Here is a 19,937-nt window from a genome sequence, read left to right on the forward strand (position 1 = left end):
ACCAAACAAAATATGTGATATAATTCCTTATAAACAATGGTTATTCTAAAGAAAACAGCAGTTATAATGTATAAGTGTATTTAGCACATGGCTACACATCAATTAAATAAACAAATAATTTCATTTTCTTCCACATTACAAACCCACAATACTACGGGGTTTCTCACCATTCTTCACTTACAACTAACATCGAGACAGTTATGAACAAACATTCATTACAGATTCATAGTATATATTCATCTCTTTCTCTCATAGCACTATTGACTTACACTGGAAAGAGAACACCGTATCTTTATTGCACTAATGCAAAAAACTGCAATTTCATAAAAAGTTTTTGGCTTTAAAATTATTATTTATGTATGATCCTAATTTTTATTTTACACCAGGATTTACGTGATCAAGTATTTGTCTTGGCTATTTTCTTGACGTTTCGGCACAGATTGCAACAGCCGCGGTCGAAAATTAGCATCAAAAAAATTCATCACAATTATTTCTCTCCGTCGTGTAGCCTCTTCAGAAGATTAGTTAATTACATTAATCATGTAGATACATAATTCGTCATAAATATGGTAATTTCCACCAAAATAGTGTTATTTATTGTTAGGGCAACACACATCAATTTGGTTTAAAATCTCTATGTATTACATAAATGTTACATTGAAAGAAAGTAAATAAATATACAAAACAATTAATCATTCAATCATATTCACATTTTACAGAACATAACTTTAAATTATAATAAAATCATGTACAGTCAAATGGAGTAACTTAGATTTCAGAAAAAAATATAACATATTTTTACTTTTGCTTTTTAAAGTGACCCCATTTGACCTTAGTCAAATTACAAATTAATTAATCGATAATATTCTTTCGGCAGTCAATTGAAATAAAATAAAAATACTAACATTGTATAAATGTTCTTATGTGATAGAATATAATGTCAATTATTTGATATCATTTAATTATTGTTATAGTCATAGACCTCACTACCGCTAATATTTTCTAGTTGGTAATATAACACATGTATACACGTACTGTATCGGAAACATCAAGATAACTGCTGTATATAACCTACTGTTTAAAATGACTGTATAATCATTACATTTGAAAAATGTTATTCAGTATTTAGATTGAAAATTGGGACATTTATCTAATACATTGAATTGCTATTTATTGGTCAGTTTCACAACTTCCGAATAAGTACTGGATAGCTTAACACGAGAAAATTTCACACGTTCTTTAAATATTTTGCTATGGCAATACTGTTTTGAACGCTATCAATACAATAAGGTGTCTAGTACCTTATATTATGTTACTCGACGTTTCGACCGAGTTACACCGGTCGTGGTCACTTTTTCTCGAATAGCTTATCCCACACTTATCTGAAAGGAGTCAAACTGGGCCTTATTCTATTAAAACATGTTATAATATTGGAACGTTGGATCAAAATATGGATTGTTATAAACAGTCTGTTCAGTTACATCGTGTGACCAGTACCATTGCCAGGTGTCGACGGGCACGTGCTACTTGTTCCCCGGCTTGGCCTGCGCGGGCTTGGCGGCGGCGGGCTTGGCCGCGGGGGCCGGCTTGGACGGCGTGGCCGTGGGCGACTGCTTGCTGGGCGTGCTCGGCGTGATGGGCGTGGCGGCCGACGGCGTGGGGTCGAACTGCACCTTGAATAGAGATATGCACGCGGAGCGCGCCGCCGCTTTGCGAGCTTCCTTCTTGTTTGATGCTGGAATTATTAGAAATAAGTGCGTTAATTACGAATTATAATGCTAACGGGAAGTTTTAATAGTATTTTAGGTTTACGCCTGAAATTATTACTCCATACTTTTTTCAATGTGTAACTGTAAAGAGAGATCATCGTTGATGTAAGCCTATTCGTTGAAGCAACGAATATTTGAAGGATTTTATCACGAATTATTTCGCCAAAAACCAAAGAAAAATATTTTGTTATAAGAACATAGTCACCTTTCCCAACAAAGGTGTGTCCGTCCACGTCGACGGCCATGGTGAAGGTCATGTTCTGCGGGCGGTCGCCCTCCACGGCCACCTCGCGGTACTCCAGGTGCGGGCGCATGTACGTGAGCAGCATGGCGGGGTGCATTGCGCCCGCGTTCAGCGGCAGCTCCTTCAGCTTGCTCTTGGGCGCCGCCTCGCGGCAGCCGGGCGGGGAGGGGGGGCGCGCCAGCTGCGCGGGCGGGGCCGGGCGGGTCGGCGTGCCCGCCACCGACGTCGAGTCTGATGCCGTGTCTGATGCTTGCAGCACTGACTGTGGCGAGAATTAGTTCGATGAGTTGTTTGAACTGTTTCATTTTTGTAACTTGTAATAATAAAAAGAAACCTTGAGATACTTCTAGCAAAAGTTAGAATTTATACAGTAAAACATGAGTGTACGTATACGTTAAATAGCGTGTGCACGTTACGGACTTCAATATTTACGTACGCAAAAAGAGATTTTATTTAGTTTAACAATTTTCTTTGCTGGCCAAGTTTATACCTTATAAAACCGAACCATCAATGTTTAAAATGTTTAGTTGCAATATTTTATAATGTATTATATGTAACAATACAGTGTGTATACTGACGGCGAGCGTGGGCTTGAGCTGCGGCACCTTGTGTCCGTCGTACTCCCACTCGGCGAACAGCTTGTGCAGCGCGAACGACGCCAGCTGGATCATGGGCAGCGCGTCCTCCTCCGGGCTCTCCGCGCCGCCGTTCGTTGAGCCTGCGACACACATATTTTACTATATATAATATCTGTGTGTTTCTCTTTTTTCTTTTCTTAATACATGAAAAGAGATTCATAAAGTTATTTACTTACCATATAGTTACTAAATAAATAGTATTTAATTAGTTGAAATATATTAGGGAATAAAAATGTACCTGTATCACTGACGGCTTTGTTCATTTTCTTGATGATGAGATCTCGTATCGCCTGCTCGGCCGCCGCGTTACGAGCCATTAGCTTGTTGTCACCTGTAGCAAACATAAATTATTATTATAAAATTTCTTAACTGTGGCCATTACTTTTTAATGTAGTGACACACTTTCATTTAGACATCTACGATAAAATATTATTTTTTAAAGCTGACGGGATAATATTGTTGTAACTGCCTCTGTGGCATCAGAGAGAGTCGGATACAGATCGGTAGGGAGTTCTATTGCCGCGCAGATGTTTGAATTTTATTCCATGGTATGGCCAACAAACCCATCTTGCGTCTGACCTCTCAACGGTCTTGTCAGTAACCATGCCATCGGACTTTTAAAGCTTAGATTATCGACAGGAAGGATATTATCTAGCGTTATACTGACCATATCCCTTATAGCTGTTTCCTTCAATGGTGAGGTCTGCACAGAAGTTGTGTGTGTTCATAGTCTTGTAGGCGGTGTACTGAGAGTTGGCGGCCGGCTCCACCTTGAATTGCTGAACACAACATTACAGATGTTAGCTACAACTACAAGTTACAACAGTAGTTTAGTAGTTTGGAAGTTTTAACTTTCGTACCAATGAAATTATTATAGGGAACTTCCGAGATATACAGGTATTATTATTGACAATCATTTCATTTTGTTGTTATTGAGATAATTCTCTACAAACCCACAAAGGAATAACAAAAATATTTTTAACAGACAAGTAAAATGAAAATCATTGCATATGACATGAACCAATTATTTGATACTCACGTTAGCGACTTGTTCATTAGGCATCATCTCGTTGAGGACCATGAGAGCGTTCTTGGGAGTGAGCAGACGACGCAGATTCTCGTTCTGTCGCCGGCGACGCTCCTTGTTCGATACTTTCTTCACTGTAATAAAAAATTATCACATAGTAAATAAGAGTGAACCTTTGTTTATCCCAGATCTTACTATTTAATCTCTGTAGTATTTCATGAGAATTATGAAATAGTAGTTTCATGAAGCATAACAGACGGACAGCAGACTTTAGCATTTATTGTGGGTTGGGATTAAATCAATTACTGCGAATTCTCCATCGAGATATGGTAAGCTTAGTAAGATGATATAAATAAATTAATTGCGTGAATGTGAAATGTTAGTACTAGTCACTGTACCTCCAGGTAGTTTGGTCTTCATCCAGTGTGGACGTGGGGTCGGTTCCTCATTCTTCACGGTCGTCTGGGAAGGAGACTGCGGCTGCGCCTGTGGTGATACTTGCGGCTTCGAGGGTTCTGTCTCCATTGGAGTCTCCTCATCTTTGGGCTACAGTACAAACAGACTGTTAGACATACACACAAATAAATATTACAATAGTAAGTTTAGTTATTGCGTAGAGCTCAGAAACAGTTTCCGAGTTTTTGTATGTTTTTTAGACTAACGGCTAAATCGGCCCAGCATGCTAAAATCTAATATATTTAGATGAATGCTCGAGAAAATTTTAGCCCAATACTTAATTGTCGCCACGCCGCTACCATTGGGTTGGAAGATCGTGGGTTCGATTTCCACACGGAAAAATTATTTGTGCGATCCACAAATCATTGTTTAGGGTTTGGTTGTACTTTTTGTCCCCGTAAAAGTCCCCGCGACACAAGAGCAATTGTTATTACGCGAGTTGCTTTTAAAAAAATATATGTGACAAGCTTTAATTAATGACAAAAAAGGTTACCTTGATAACTGGCTGAGCTGGTGGAGCTGGTTGAATGGGTTGTAGATTCTGTGCCTGCATCTGTTTGCGAGGAGGCGGCGTCTGCTGCTGGTGCTGCACGAAAGGCTGCCATACATATTACATACTACATAACAACTTATATCTACACTCAATATACAGGTTACTACTCTACATTATATTAATTACTTTGTGATCTAAATACAGCAACGTCTTATACTCTTTTTACACCTGCAAATGTGGATGTTTAATTCAGGTATATACCTATTTAAAAACTTTGATTTGTAAAAAGAGAAAGAGAATCTAATAGATCGACTATGCAAAGAAGTCAGTAATTTTATTTCTACCAATAGCAATGGTTTAAACGTGTTATCCTGGGAGCTTCAACATTCATACTCATTCGAAGTGAGTGAAGCTCATTAAACAGTTTGAAGTTCCCTCCCGGCAACTCCTGGCTCTGCTACAATTTATATTCGAGGCTGTCAGCGCAAAAGCGGCTTCACCCTCAATCTTTCATAAGTTGAATCATTATCTACAAATGATCCATAGAAGACATTTCTATCTGAAGCAAAACGAATTTTTCTTCTGCGCTGACAGCCTGATTTGGGCTTATAAAAATGTTCATCAGTTGTTTGTATGTCGCCGAGTTGTTAATAGTACGTGTGGCGTACTCACGGGCGGGTTGTGTGAGTTGTGCCTAGCGAAGGGTGGCACGTGGCGCGGCGAGTAGCCCCCGCCCGGCGCCGGCGGACCCGACAGCTGGCGTCATTCAGCCGTGTGGGCGATGCGCTCCACCGAACACGACACTCACATACACACACTCATAGCTAACTCTCGCTTTAGTACACAATTGAATTGTGAAATAGACCATTCAGTGAAGATTAATTAAAATGTGAAGATATAGGCAACGTTTTCAAACGCAGACGTATTACTTTTTAATGGTCAGAAAGAACACAGCAAGTGCAAATGAAAATATTATTTTGATGTTCAGTCATTCATCCCTTTCGTCATTCACTCAGTGTCGGTGGCACACATCACTCATCAAATCCATATTCCTATCATGTCTGTCTCCAAGTTAAATTGCAACCTTATACACCAGTAAAAAACCTCATGAAAAATGGTGTTAACCTTCACAGTTGCAATTTGCCAAGGTCGTCACATGTTAGAAATCTGGAGCAGCTTACTTCTACTTAAGTCTAGAGAAAGCTGTATGTGTACGAATTAGGTCCTTCGTGACCATACATCGTTCTCAACCCACTGGGCTAGCCTCTGAGAGTCTTGGACCTACATCATCTAGGTCCCACCACAGGCACAATATTACAATAAAAGGTACACAACCCATGATGGTCACCGAACATACTAAGAGATTTTCGCAAGCTTGTTCGTTGCGTATGTCTCGTAGGATATTTGGTAGAGACGTGTGGGCCCATGAACAGTCAGAGGGGAGCCGTTGACTATAGCATGCCAATACTCGGGCTGGAGTTCTGCGCTTTGCTGTGTAACAGATATATGACATTTATTTCGTTATCTGGTTGGTTTATTTAATAAGTTGGTGAAATTTGGAAATTGATTGATATATCCTGCCAATAAAACACAGCAAAAAATTTACAGTAATTGACCAATTCGTTTTCCATTAGCTTTGCCACTATAAGTATATCTACATAGAAAGGTGGCTTGCTTAGCACCTAGCCTTGAAATATGATTCATGAAAAAAATATGGTTTTGAGAGCAGAGTTATTTTTTTAAATATTTGCTAAGCTGACTAAACGCTAAATGAACCACCTGTCTGGGCAGACATAATCATAATGGTTATAAAATAGCTGCTTAACTGCTTTGTTATGTACAGTTTTAAATCTCAGTTTAATCATAGCAATATGACTAGTAGCTTTGTTTATAAATGTTAGTAAGTCACATATTAACTGTTAATTATAAATACTATGTTATTATGAGAAGGAAATTAATAAAGAAATGAATAAGTTACCTCTCCTGCTGATACAAATTGACCTGGTGTGTTGTAGCGGCCTGAGAATCTTGTGTTATCTGTCAACAAAAACATATCGTAATTATAATGACGTGTATTATAAATACATGCTAGTAATTGTATGTTTGATGAAATGGTTAATGAGTGTGATCACAGTATTGCCTCTGAGCTGCATTTTATAGAATTCAAATTCCACCCAGATCTAATACATGAACAATGTCTAAATGAGAATGAGTGATTTGAAAGTTATGGTTAGTGAAATAGAGGCTGCAAGAAATTTTTGGATATTCTTTTATTCATTCAGTAGTTCTTTTTTATAACTATTGCACAGGCATGATAAGTACATAGGTGATGTAAGTAGCTGCTGCCAATAAGAATACGACCAAACACACTATATGTCAAGTCATAGTATATATAACAATGTTATAATAAAATGTTCGGTAAGATAGTATATTGGCAGCATCTACTTACAAATAGTTTGAAAAACAATAAAAGCATCTCAAGAGCATACTGTGGTACAAATTTATTGTTACTTATAACATGTTAGTATGTCAAATTTTACCAATCTCATCGAAGTGCCGACTGGGTTGCGGAAAGTAGACCCGCCCACGTGGATATCTCATAGTCCAGTCGTCACCCCTTTCACTCATCTTAGAGTTAAGGATGTGAGCCAGGATACAACGCCACCACAAGCAATGAAAATTTTGTTAGCAGAAGCTATGAAGTATAACTCAGGCATCGGAGCCTAATGTGTTAACTATATTACAAATACCACTGAAGCTTTTGAGATGAAACTCGCAGAGCATATAAGTAGGTATTATATACATTTAAAACCAAAATAAGTAATGTTATGTTCATGATAAACAAACAATGAAACAAAAATAGAGTGGTTTTTGAAATGTTAGTGGTTTGTGAGTGCATGAATCAATAATGTTATCAGGCAATGACCTCAAAGCAATTGTTTGTGGTTGGATAAAACCACAGACTGATAATAATCAAAATATGTCAAATGATAACCACTACAATAACAGTTTATTTATTGAATTTCAAATAAGTTTCTGTATCTTTGTCTTGAAAATATGAAATAATTTAGACATTGCAACCAACAGAACTGATAAGCATGATATTATATGAATTTTACACAATTGAAAGTGCAGGCAGCTATTTTGTTTTCACTAAAATTTCGCCCATAAATGAATTTTACAATACCTTTGTAACCATGAATTTTTTCATATCACTTAAAACCAATTTAATATCACAAAATACATATAAAAAAGTGAAAAATGATTAAAATACTACTTTAGAATATTTAATATTATAGTACGCAAAAATTATCGTGAAAAACTAATGATTTCCTTTACATTAATTGGCGGAAAGATAAAACGAGTGCGTAGGGCGTAGTTGCAGCATCATGCAAGTGCAAGTAGTGCATCGCTTTGCTTCTGCGTATTGGGGTCGACAGTAAATCAATAAGTTTATTATTCAATCATGACTTTTCAGTTAGCCATCGCCCTTTTCAGGTGTGAGTTAGATAGATCCACAATATAGTACCTAAACGTAACACTAATTAAACCTATCTCAAATTACTTACAAGACGAGAAAAAGACAATGAACGGTGGAAATTATAGAAAAAATATAAATGAGATGACTTACACTGTTTATTGTATGACATTCTTGCGGCTTGATGAAACAACTTGAAGAACTTATAAGCACTTATTTTTATAATCTTTAGAGTTTATTGATAAAATCACAAACATAAAATACTATGTTAGATCGTCAATTCAATAGAATACTGCACGCGCCGACGGATTTTTGGATAATAATAAAAATGGCGTCGGTCGTGAGCGTGACATACTTGACATTCATGACAGACATGATTATTGCGGCGTGCAATTTCGTCGAAAAATAATAGGTTCTTACATGAAAGCAAATTGTAGAATAAAGGAGTATATTGGCATATATAGATTTAAAAACGATAACCAGAATAATATAATAATAGGTGCGTATTTCTCGTTACCGGCGAATCTGTATGAGATGTATGGATGCGAATGAAACAAAGTGAATTTTTTTGTGTTCTGCCTATCCTTATGGGATAAGGGCGTGATTCTATGTATGTGTATAATAATGTATAAGCAGAATAATCATGATTCATAATAAATTAATGTTAACACCACGTACTGTACAAGTACTCAACTGAATAGTGTAACATTTCGTAATGTACTTCCATGTTTCTATCTAATATGATGTGAAGTTTTTGAACATTTATCAAAGGTACCTATTTATTTATTTTGGTTGTTGCACGTAGGCCACGTAGGGGCAAAACTAGCGATTTGGTTGAAAACAGTACCTATATAGTTTACCCACCACTTGTATTTCATTGTGGATGTTTTCGTTTTATATTTTGGTATTTGTATAGTGGCAATTTTTTTTGTGCGTTCAGAATACCATAATACCAATAGTTATTTTTATAATCGAAATGTATTCTGAAAAGGATGATAAATAAATAAGAAACGACCAAAGTTCTAATTTCTTTGAAATTAATGCAGTTTTTGTAATATTGATTTTGGTTTATATCAAAGTACACATTAATAGGTTTTTTCACAGCTAAATTCCTCAATACAATTTCCGAATGGAACCTAGCTGTTAGTTTTATCTGTCATTCATTAAATTTCATTGACCAGCAGCTAACTTGTTTCGCAAACAATTATTGAAATTAATGAATCCAAACTATTTCTAACTTTATTAAAAGTAGTAATGAGTGTCACGAGTGTTTATTGAGACGCTCCTAGACAACTTTTAAGTTGTTTATACAAATGGCGGGGGTGTTATGACCAGTAGCAAAAGTTAGTTGTTAAAGTTCTTCTCGATGTAAAATGTAATCTAATACCAATAACAAACTGTGGTTGGCGTCGTGTGGATACTTTGTGTTATTCGTCACGGCAGGTGAGTGCTGCATGTAGTTTTATGCGTTATACGTGTACATAAATCAATTGCCTTATATGGTACATATTTTCCAATTGAACTCATTAGTTGGTCATTGCGATGTGTAAACAATCTGATTAACGTCTAGAAGGTAACACAAAGGGGCAGTAATACAGTCGCGATTGTGTGTCCTCGTTATGTAAATTGATTTAATAACAATCATTGTGGATATTTGATATTTAGTGTGCATGTTGTTTGAAACAAGTCTGTGTGTTGAATGATTAGTGTATGTAACAGATTGTATAGCTACTTGTGAACAGATGAGTTGTAATGTAACTATAATAATGATATATTATTGACTAAAATGTCCTTATTCATTAAATAATTTATTCATAAAAGTGGTTTAATGTCATTGTAAAGTCAGTCAGTAGTTAGTACAAGGCAATGTTTTTGGATTTTGCGGCATATGGGTGCTAGTAGACAGTCTGCAGTTTGTATACTTAGCTGATGGTTTGTTAAGAAGCTGAATTAGATATTTTGAATCTGTAAGGATTCTTATAAGGTAGGTATTCAATATGTGAGTTTACAAGTTATTGGCACTGGTTACTATAAACAGAGTGTGTAATATACTTTTTTATTTGCAGCTCAAATGTTATAGACAATGTCTTCCGTCCACTGTGTGGTGGTGTGGGAGTGGCAGTGCAACGGGCAGTGGTTGCCGCACACACCGGGTGTCACTCGGACACTAGAGAGAGCTCATGCTAAGAAACTGACCCGAGTTGTGCTAGCGGATGCTGACCCTTCACTCAGAGGACATTATGTGAATCTGCGGACTCTTACACAATGTTTGGATACACCAGGTATGTATTAATTATTTTTGCTATTGTGTGCAATGCTATTGTTAAATTACTTGTCTTTTTAAAACGAAAGGTAGATTATCTAGAAATAGTGGTAACACTACTCCCTTTTTTTTGATCTTAATGGAGAACTTAATCATAGTAAGAAACTAGTACCATTGATGCTACAAAGTTACTTAATAACGCCTTAACCAATATGCATTGGGTCTAAATTTCCAGTTTCAACAGTGAAGCTTCTATAGCTTTAGTTTAAGAGCATTTAAATCTATTTTTGTCACTGCGGAAGTATATTGTGAAACTGCGAAATAGGATTAAAAATTAAATTGGAAATATGAAATGTTCTAATAGTTTTTTTGTCGTAGATGGCGGCAGTGTGGAGTGTGGTGTCCGAAGGTCTCTATACAGTGTGCAGTCACCAGCAGGGCGCGGCGCGAGATGGGAATGGGCTCGATTTGTGTCTCCACCACTTGGAGGAGAGCTCAATTATGAACCACTGCCAATGGAGGTACATAGCATGTCATTCTCCACATATAATACAATTAACAACATAAAATTTTTATATTAGATTCAATAGACCCAATATTTTGGTTGGTCGGTTACTTAATTACTTTTGTTGACAGGTTCAATGTCTCCTAGAAGAGTCATGGTCGGTAGGTGGAGATACGGTGACGTTCGACGGCTGGGCGGCGTCCATCGGCCGCATGACGGCCCGCAGCGCTACGGGCGGGGCGCTGGCGCTGCTGCGTCGCGCGCCGCACCCGCCCTACCCGCTCACGAGGAGCGAGCCGCGAACCTCACAGCACCCGCCGCCACCGCCAGAGAGGGCACCGCTTGAAGGTCAGCCTTACATCCGACGCTAGAGGCGATAGACTTAAAAGTTCCGAGTATCTAAAAAGTAAATTTGATTTGCTTCATAGCGCAGACGCTGAAATGGGCTTCATAGCGCAGAGCCATACCGTTGCGTCATTCGATTCCCACACGGGAAAATTATTTGTGCCCGTTTCGCGTCTGGTTGTACTTTGTGTCCGATGTTTGTATGTTTGTAAAAGTCCCCGCGACATAAGAGCAATTCTTACTGCGGGAGTTGCTATTTTAACAAAAAAAGAAGTATTACCATTTACTCCGCTCGCTTGTACATGCCTCAATCAAGCCTTAAACACGCTGTTCACGTGCACGTACGGTGTATTTCTGTGGCTTGCATTAGCCTTTACCTTTGACGGTATTTCATAATTTGGTACTTTTTTAACACTACTCTCTACTATAATTCATTAACCAAACTCATCATTGTTGCAGGTCGTCGCCCCCGCATTCCCCAACAGCACACTGGTTCAAGCGTACACTCGGTACAATCAGTGCAGTCCATGCACTCTCTACAGTCCATGCACTCTGTACAATCGGTGCAATCATCACAATCAGTCCCGTGCACTCAAACACGCGCCGGAGCTAGGAGCGCCTCGCCTAGAGACCGCAAACCTGGCTTCAGACAGATATTGCATAATTTGAATATATTTAGTAAGTATATAACAATTTACCATTTTGTTAATTGATATGCTTAAAAGTCAAAGTCAAATATTCTTTATTTCATAAACTTTAACAAGTATTTGAAATCGTCAAAGTATTTTTTATCTACCACCGTTTCGGAAAAGCTGTTGCTCGTGAGAAGAAACGGCAAGAAACTCACGGCTTGGTCTTTTTAAATGTCATGTGCTTGAGTTCCTTGCGAAGTAATTAACGGTCGGCTAAGTAAGATTATTTTTTATTGTGCTAAGACGTAAAACCTTACTAATAAATAACTTGACTGGCGATAGTTTTTGTGACTGCTAAGCCAACTGAAAAAAAAAAACAAGTTTTGAACTGCGAAAAGTGTTGTCTTCGCTATCTAAATATATTTAAGCTAGGTAAAAATAGGACTACGAAAAATTCATTGATTCAATACAACCTGTATGGAACATTTAAACAGATTTCTCATAAGCAAACCTTTTCTACAGGCCACAACAACAAACAGCCCGTGCAGTTAGAAACGAAACACAAGGAGGAGCCGCAAGAGGAACAGAGAACGGACACAGAGTGCAGCAGCACGAGGTCCGGCAGACGACACAGTGTCGACACCGTGTCCACCTACCTCAGCCACGAGAGTAAAGAGAGCTTGCAGGTAAACACACACACTTAGTTGGAAAACAGAGCCTCGTAATACCTTCATTCTTTAATTTTAAATATCGATAGTGGAAGGATTCTTAATTATCTAATTTTATTCCATTAACACCATAACTATGCATCTTCTAACGGCAAAACTCCCATACGAAAGGCATACGTGGTGACGAAAGTTCATATCAAAAAGTATTGCGTGCATATTCATCCACGTACATAAGTGCATACGCAATAGTAGCACGCATGTACGCGCAGAAAATATTTGATAAATCATACAAACATACATAAATCACGCTTAGTTCTCATAGGAGTGACTTGGTATCTCGTTCAGAAAATATTATAACCATACCAAACTTAATTTATCTATTTTTGTATTTGTTTTAGCAAGCGACAGTAGGCGAGCTATTAAACTGTAGCGCGGGCAGTGACGACGTGTTCGAGAGCACATCTGCACCACTATCACCTAGCATCACGGACCCTGACCCTGATATACCTACCTCGGACGGCAGTATAGTTGGTAAGTAATTACTAATGTTTAGTATGAGAATGTTTTTAAACTTTTCATTGATAGACCTTGATAATTCTTGATGGACTTCTATGATCCGTGGGTGCCAAAATGTTCAGAGTAAAGATTGTAAGTTATGAACTTTCAATTAGACTACTCTATTAGATTGAAAGCCGTTTTACCTTATTACATTCCGTGTGCCGTTACATTACTTTATACATTTTTAAGTCGTTACGTACGTATACGTAAAGTTTTAAAACACATATTATATGGATAATCCCCGGAAAGTTCTCTTTTCTATTATGTATCGGGCCATTCGCTGTCACGATTTCCACACATACGTTCTACATACGATAGAACGACGTCTAATCGCTTGTGACCTCGGTGCAGGCGTGGACGCGGCGTCGTCGCAGGTGTGCGTGTGGGTGCGCGCGGCGCCGTGCCCGCAGTGGGGCGCGCTGTGCCCCGCCTGCATGCGCCCGCTCGACGCGCCCGGCGCGCGGGCCGCGGGGCCCGAGCCCGCCGTGGCGCTGGTGGGCTGCCAGCACCTGCTGCACCTGCACTGTCTCAACCGGCAGCTCGAGGCGCTCCGGGCTAACCAGGTAACTATGACGTATGCGATTTAACCTGCCGGATTTACTCGATTTTATTTTGACAATTTTGCTTCATTCCGAACTCTGGATAGGGACATACAACGTGCGATCTGACTATCAATATACATTTCACGCTTTTCTATTTTCAGTTATGAATTCTAAATCTTCGAGTATAAAAAAATCATGAGATGCCTACTCGACTATAGTATTCTAATCATGTACCGTTGTTCGCAGGAGGCGCTGTACATCGAGTGCCTGGTGTGCGGGCGCGTGTACGGGCCGGGCCCGCGCGCGGGCGGCTCGTGCGGGGAGCAGCCCGCCGGCAGCATGGCGTGGGCGCTGCAGCCCGCCGCCCTGCCGCAGCACCCGCCCTGCACCTCCTCCATACTCGTCACCTACAAGTAAGTACCGAACCACCACACTTAAATCTCATTGGCTGATTATATAATAATATGAAAATGATTTATATTATTGTATTGTTTATAGTTTCCAGTCGGGTCGTCAAGGGCCGCAGCACCCAGTGCCGGGCGCTCCGTACTATGCGGTGGGGTTTCCGCGACACACGCTCCTACCAGACACCACGCTCGGTAGACAGGTATGTCATATTTACATAAGAAGTTGTACATCTGTCTATTTAGGTACTGCCCGAAAACTATGAGTATGATTTAACGACTATAATGTCCAGTGAAAAATATTCAATTAGGTGACTGATGATGACGTAAGTCAACCTATTATTCGACTATCGACGAGTTAAGGCATCCTATCCGAGTAAGCACTTCTAATGTAAAGTTAAATCAAAAAACTTTCACCACCTTATCTTTTAATCTTTAAATTTTCCTGCAGGTTCTCTCAGCCCTCCGCGTGGCGTGGGAGCGCGGGCTGTTGTTCCGAGTATGTGCATCAGTGACGACAGGTCGCGAGCACGTGGTGGCGTGGCGCGTGGCGCCGCCGCCCGCCGCGCAGCAGCACTACGCGCCGCCCGCCGACCCCACGCGCCTGCTGCGTGCCGCGCTCAACCGCCTGCACGCGCTCGTGCCGCAACACTGAACATTGCGCATGTAGCAACACACCATGCACATGCGGCAGCACTGAACTATGCGCATGCGGCTGCACTGAACAGTGCATATACCGTAATACTATACCACGCACATGCCGCAACACTCAACTATGCACATACGGGAACCCCAAAAGATGCGCATGCCGCAATACTGAACCCTCCGCATGCGGCAAGAGATAATACGCATGCTCTAAAGTTGAACTACACGTATGTCAAGAGTATCTTAACGCATGCTGCAATATCCAACATCACAAGTTTCAAGTTAGAAAATGACGTTATATAAGGTACCGTGCCTTTCAACCTTACCTTACTATATTTAGTAGTAAAAAAAATAATTTTTCTGTTAGCTACGGAATTGAAGATAATGTATTTAACACATTATTTCAGATATTAATTTAAATAAAACGATTATGAACGCCGAAATGAGCTCGAATATACGAAATTGTAGTAAAACAAACGATACAACGAAACGATTCTAATTTATTAGCACGAATGTTCCAAGTTTTAAAGTGCACTTATAATAATATTTTTACGTATTTACTATTTCAATACAACAGTATTTTACATGCATTTGCATACGACTGCAAACTAGATCTGCATTTATATTTAACTATACAACATTTAATCAAAAATGTTATTAACATCAAAAGTACTGAAAATATTAGTATTGCGTATACGTCTACGCAACAAACGTATACGTACGAATATTGATTTACTGATTCAATAACTTATCGTCAGTAAAAGGTAGGCCTATCTTAGTTAGCTATTCAAATCACCTATCACCTATCCAAAATAATAGTTAATTAATAAATATAAAAAATAATATTATTTGACAACTCATACACAGTCATTTGATTCCAAACTAAGCAGAGCTTATACTATGGTAACCAAATACCTGATAAACATACTTATATACTTCTAAATACATAGTTTAATGTAAGCAAACTATAGTAGCTATACCCATTGCAGCTGATAGGTCAAGAATTTTATATAATAAATACCTAGGTATTGTTACATATGTACTTCATTCCATGACACTGAAACTCGAAATATATTGTTTTTTTACTTGTATTAGTCTTCCAATGTAAAAATGTTCTTCCATAGTTATATTATATTTGGTAGCTGTATTATAAATAAGAGACTGAGATATATACAATATGTTATATATACTTGTTTGTTGTATACTAAGTTTTTATATAAGAAATAAATACTGCTTTTAAAAGACCCTTGGATGTGTATAGTTTTATGCCTGGTTTCTGAGGCACATTTAGCGGTAGTTTATCTTTTTAAATTGTCATGTTTATATGAGCTTCAACGCTATTGAATAGATAAACTACCGCTAAATGTACCTCAGAAACCGGGGGTTAGTGATATAATGATGTACACTTTTTTAAAGTATAGAAGAATAAGGCCAATTTTTTTCGGTGGGGACTTCATTGTGGGTTTGATTCCCAGCTTAAACAAAAGTTCAATTTGCTTATATTTATCTCGAGAGGTTGTACTTCGTGTCCGTTGTTTGTATGTTTGTAAAAGACTCCGTAACCATAGAAAAGGTGTCATCATTTTATCACATAATATAAATATACGATCAGTATTTAGTTGTAATAGTTAGAGTATATACTTTATAGATATCTTGCCAGTACGAGCTAGTTATTGATATTGCGACCAGTGTTTGTTTTGGCGCTAGTATCGACACTTATGTTAAACGATGTACTGAACACACCGAAAGCCTGCGCAACTCTTTGCGGGAGATAAATATCCCTGAATGACGAATAAAATGAACAAAATGAAATAGTTTTAATACGATGTGTGATTTATTAATACGGTGGTAAGAGAAGGTGGTATTCTGAAAGACAGAAAAGTGCGGTAATTTTACGCGGGATTTTTAACATGCCAAACATAAAGTTCGCTTAAAAATTGACGATTATTATATTACTAGCTGACCCGCGCAACTTCGCTTGCGTCACATAAGAGAGAATGGGTCAGAATTTTCCATGTTTTTGTAACACTTTTTACTGTTACCTACTCTGCTCTTATTGGTCGTAGCGTGATGATATAAAATATGCTTTTTTTTCACGAAAAATATTCACAAAATTATTTATATCTCTTAGTATAACGAAGTCGCGCTAAGGCATATCCGCCATTAAAACAGTTGCCATGGCAACGGAATTTTGTTAATTCAATGTCATTATTATATTGATTTTTCGCGACTTCGTTGAATTTTCTGAATTTTCCCGGGAAATGCGTCATTTTCCCGGGGTAAAAAGTAGCCTATGTCCTTTCTCGGGTATCAAAATATCTCCATACCAAATATCATGCAAATTGGTTCAGTAGTTTAGACGTGATTGAGTAGCAGACAGACAGACAGACAGACAGACAGACAGACAGACAGACAGAGTTACTTTCGCATTTATAATATTAGTATGGATGGTTAAAAATAAATAAATACAACAATGACCTCTATCGCAACTAGCGCCATCTACACACAGCTCAATACGTATAGTGCCTTAGTAGATTTTATATTTTGGAAATAAGATCAATTGAAAATTCAGTTACATTATTTTTTTAGAGATTGACTGCCCCTGTGGCGCAGTGGTCGCCACGCCGCTACCATTGCGTCGGGAGGTCGTGGGCTTGATTCCCACACGAGACAATTATTTGTGCGATCCTCAAATCATTGTTTCGGGTCTGGTTGTACTTTGTGTCCGATGCTTGCATGTTTGTAAAAGTCCCTGCGACACAAGAGGAATTCTTAGTGCGGGAGTTATCTTTAAAAAAAAAGATTGTTGACCCAGCGTCTAATCGGGCTTAAGCTAAAATATCAACCAAGAAAACTTTGTTTAGCTTTTACACAGATTATACTTTTAGCTGTCTTATTGATCTTATTTCCAGCCCTACGCAATATCTTGTGTAATATAATTATATTTAGTTAATAATTAATTAGCCACCGTCTTCCGACGCTCTTCCATTAAGCTTTACTATATTATTTATATTATATATAGTTTACTTTATATAGTACATAAGACAAGCATTTATTTCGACAATTTATAATTACGTGCCTTTTTGTATAGATATATAGTTATGATGTTTGCTCAACCAAAACATCCCGGCAGTAAAGTTAAACATACAAAGAAAATATACATCTGCCTTTGGCCTAAGCAGAAGATATTATGACTGCTGTTCACAGGGTCTCGGGTTTGATTCCTGTTACTTACTAGCAAATCGTTTAAAAAAGACAGCCAGAAAGACAGACAGCAAAAAGCATTTGGTCTAAGCCAGGGGGTTCCCAACCTTTTCTTAGTCCGGGACCACTTTATATTATTCTTGTTAGCAGGGACCACTATGTTAGTATATTAAAAATAAGGTGTAATAATCATACTGATAATTTTAAATTTTATCATCATTCGCGGTCCATATTTTGACTTCCACGGACGACTGCTTGGGAACTACTGGTCTAAGCAAAAAAAAAATATTGTGACTACTGATCACTGGGTTGAGAATTCGATTCCCGCGGCGGGTAAAATGTTAAAGAATCTTAGAAAAAGAGCCCGGCTAACAAGTAAGTGACTATACGCTCCCATAATATAACCGACAAGTTAGACTGTCTCCGTTGCGCAGTGGCTTTGGTCGCCACGCCGATACCACTGTGTCGGGAATTCGTGGGTTCGATTCCCACACGGAGCAATTATTTGTGTTTGTGTCCGTTGTTTGTATGTTTGTAAAAGTCCCTGCGACACAAGAACAATTCTTAGTGCGGGAGTTCTGTCATAAAATAAAAAAAGTGTGTATTTGATACATCTCTGGGTTACACTTTGATGTTTAATACGCGTGATACTATAAAAACAATATGTCTGGATGATAAATTGTTTTCTGTTGTTTGTTGTGACTGAAGTTTATTAGAGTAATCGTAGTTAATTTAGTTCACGAGTCCAAATTATGTTTTTGTTTTGATGATTTAAATCGTTACGCCAATTACGAATTGGTTGAGCAAACAAACATACTACAAGATCATGGGAATTAGTCATATGAAACACTAGTTTTAGCTCGCGGCATCGCTTGTCTTGTTTATGTTTTGTAAAAATGACCTGTTTGGGATACAAAATGTAAATAAAAAAATCTGATTGGCTGTTTTGGCGTTAAGAGGGACAAACGAACACACACACAATTAAAATCCTTATACTATAAATGCTAAAGTTTGTGTGAATGCATGTGCATGTGTGTGTATGTTTGTTACTCTTTCACTCAAAAACTACTGAACGGATTTGACTGAAATTTAATACATAGATAGTTTAAAACTGGATTCACATATAGGATTATTTTTACCCCGTGAAAAGCTAATTAAATTATTTAAATGTTTGTATGATTGATTCCCTTGATATTGTGTCGATTGCCGCAATGTAGCCAAATGTTGCCATATTGTAGATTCAGTTGCCAAAGTAAACGTTGTTAGCGCACTTTGGTTTATTTATAGCAGCTCAGCTCCACAAATATTTTATTGTTTAATAAATATACGTTATTTATGAACTACCGTTGATTTTTATTGCCTTTAACATAAATCATCATCTTCAGCGGCTAATCATTTTATATGAAACTTTTACGTGTATAAGAATAAGATTTCTTTCATACAATTAGTAGTTAGTTTTTAAACTACTGCTTGTACAGAAACCTGATACTAATTTGTTAAATGGGTCCTGAACAATAACCTGAACAATAAGAAATTTTACAACATTTCATTCATTGGTTTATGTGCTGAGGGATGAATGATGGATGAAATGCACTGCCTGACAAATAAAGGGAAAAATTGTTTCAAAGGGCAATCTACTAAAATCTTACTCATCGAGATGAATCTCAAAACGCATGAGTTCTACTGAAAATTATGCTACAGTTTATTTAGCAGTTCTATATAGCAAATAAGAAAGAATAGATTCCCACGATATGATTATTACTAAAATGTTCAAGTACATTTTTTAACACTACAATTTAAGTAAAAAACTTAACATTTCAAAGTAAATATATTTTTATGTAAAATTGAAGGTACATATTACATAATTATATCATTAATATGTAACGTGGGCTTGAAGGAAACAACAGTGAACATGCAAGGACGATTATGGCGTCGTAATATAATTGAAAACATCACGTTGATCGCAAATGAACGCGTCCGGTCGTCCGCTGCCCACTTGACACTGAATATAGACCATATTAACACAAGTAATGTCTTGATACTAGGTCACAATATATTTTGGTAAT

General features: G+C 37.9%; 2 protein-coding genes across 12 annotated transcripts; one reads left to right on the forward strand and one right to left on the reverse strand.

Annotated features, from left to right (window-relative positions):
- Positions 1–61: 61 nt before the first annotated feature.
- On the reverse strand, positions 62–8,462 carry DIP1 (DISCO Interacting Protein 1). 10 transcript variants are annotated; one of them, XM_076122180.1, is made up of 12 exons: positions 8,259–8,462; positions 7,168–7,255; positions 6,606–6,664; positions 5,300–5,383; positions 4,628–4,720; positions 4,077–4,224; positions 3,691–3,812; positions 3,319–3,430; positions 2,890–2,982; positions 2,592–2,731; positions 1,975–2,275; positions 62–1,735 (listed from the first exon to the last, which is right to left on the reverse strand). In XM_076122180.1, the coding sequence occupies exons 2-12, from the start codon at positions 7,253–7,255 to the stop codon at positions 1,524–1,526; spliced, it is 1,452 nt and encodes a 483-aa protein (XP_075978295.1). In that variant the 5' UTR covers positions 8,259–8,462; the 3' UTR covers positions 62–1,523. The 10 variants fall into 10 exon arrangements, with proteins under 10 accessions (XP_075978295.1, XP_075978294.1, XP_075978296.1 ...); XM_076122179.1 differs by having other exon boundaries at positions 4,628–4,732; XM_076122181.1 differs by lacking the exon at positions 7,168–7,255 and having other exon boundaries at positions 4,628–4,732; positions 8,259–8,461.
- Positions 8,463–9,283: 821 nt separating this feature from the next.
- Positions 9,284–19,214, forward strand: dx (deltex E3 ubiquitin ligase). Of its 2 annotated transcripts, none has more exons than XM_076121776.1 (11): positions 9,284–9,548; positions 10,172–10,387; positions 10,747–10,889; positions 11,005–11,221; positions 11,678–11,896; positions 12,373–12,536; positions 12,917–13,049; positions 13,428–13,639; positions 13,865–14,031; positions 14,117–14,225; positions 14,474–19,214. In XM_076121776.1, exons 2-11 carry the CDS (start codon positions 10,189–10,191, stop codon positions 14,675–14,677), a joined length of 1,767 nt encoding a protein of 588 aa, XP_075977891.1. In that variant the 5' UTR covers positions 9,284–9,548; positions 10,172–10,188; the 3' UTR covers positions 14,678–19,214. The 2 variants fall into 2 exon arrangements, with proteins under 2 accessions (XP_075977891.1, XP_075977892.1); XM_076121777.1 differs by lacking the exon at positions 9,284–9,548 and adding an exon at positions 9,987–10,089.
- Positions 19,215–19,937: the final 723 nt, after the last annotated feature.

Source organism: Anticarsia gemmatalis, chromosome 13 (genome assembly GCF_050436995.1).
Source record: "Anticarsia gemmatalis isolate Benzon Research Colony breed Stoneville strain chromosome 13, ilAntGemm2 primary, whole genome shotgun sequence".
NCBI classification, from domain to species: Eukaryota; Metazoa; Arthropoda; class Insecta; order Lepidoptera; family Erebidae; genus Anticarsia; species Anticarsia gemmatalis.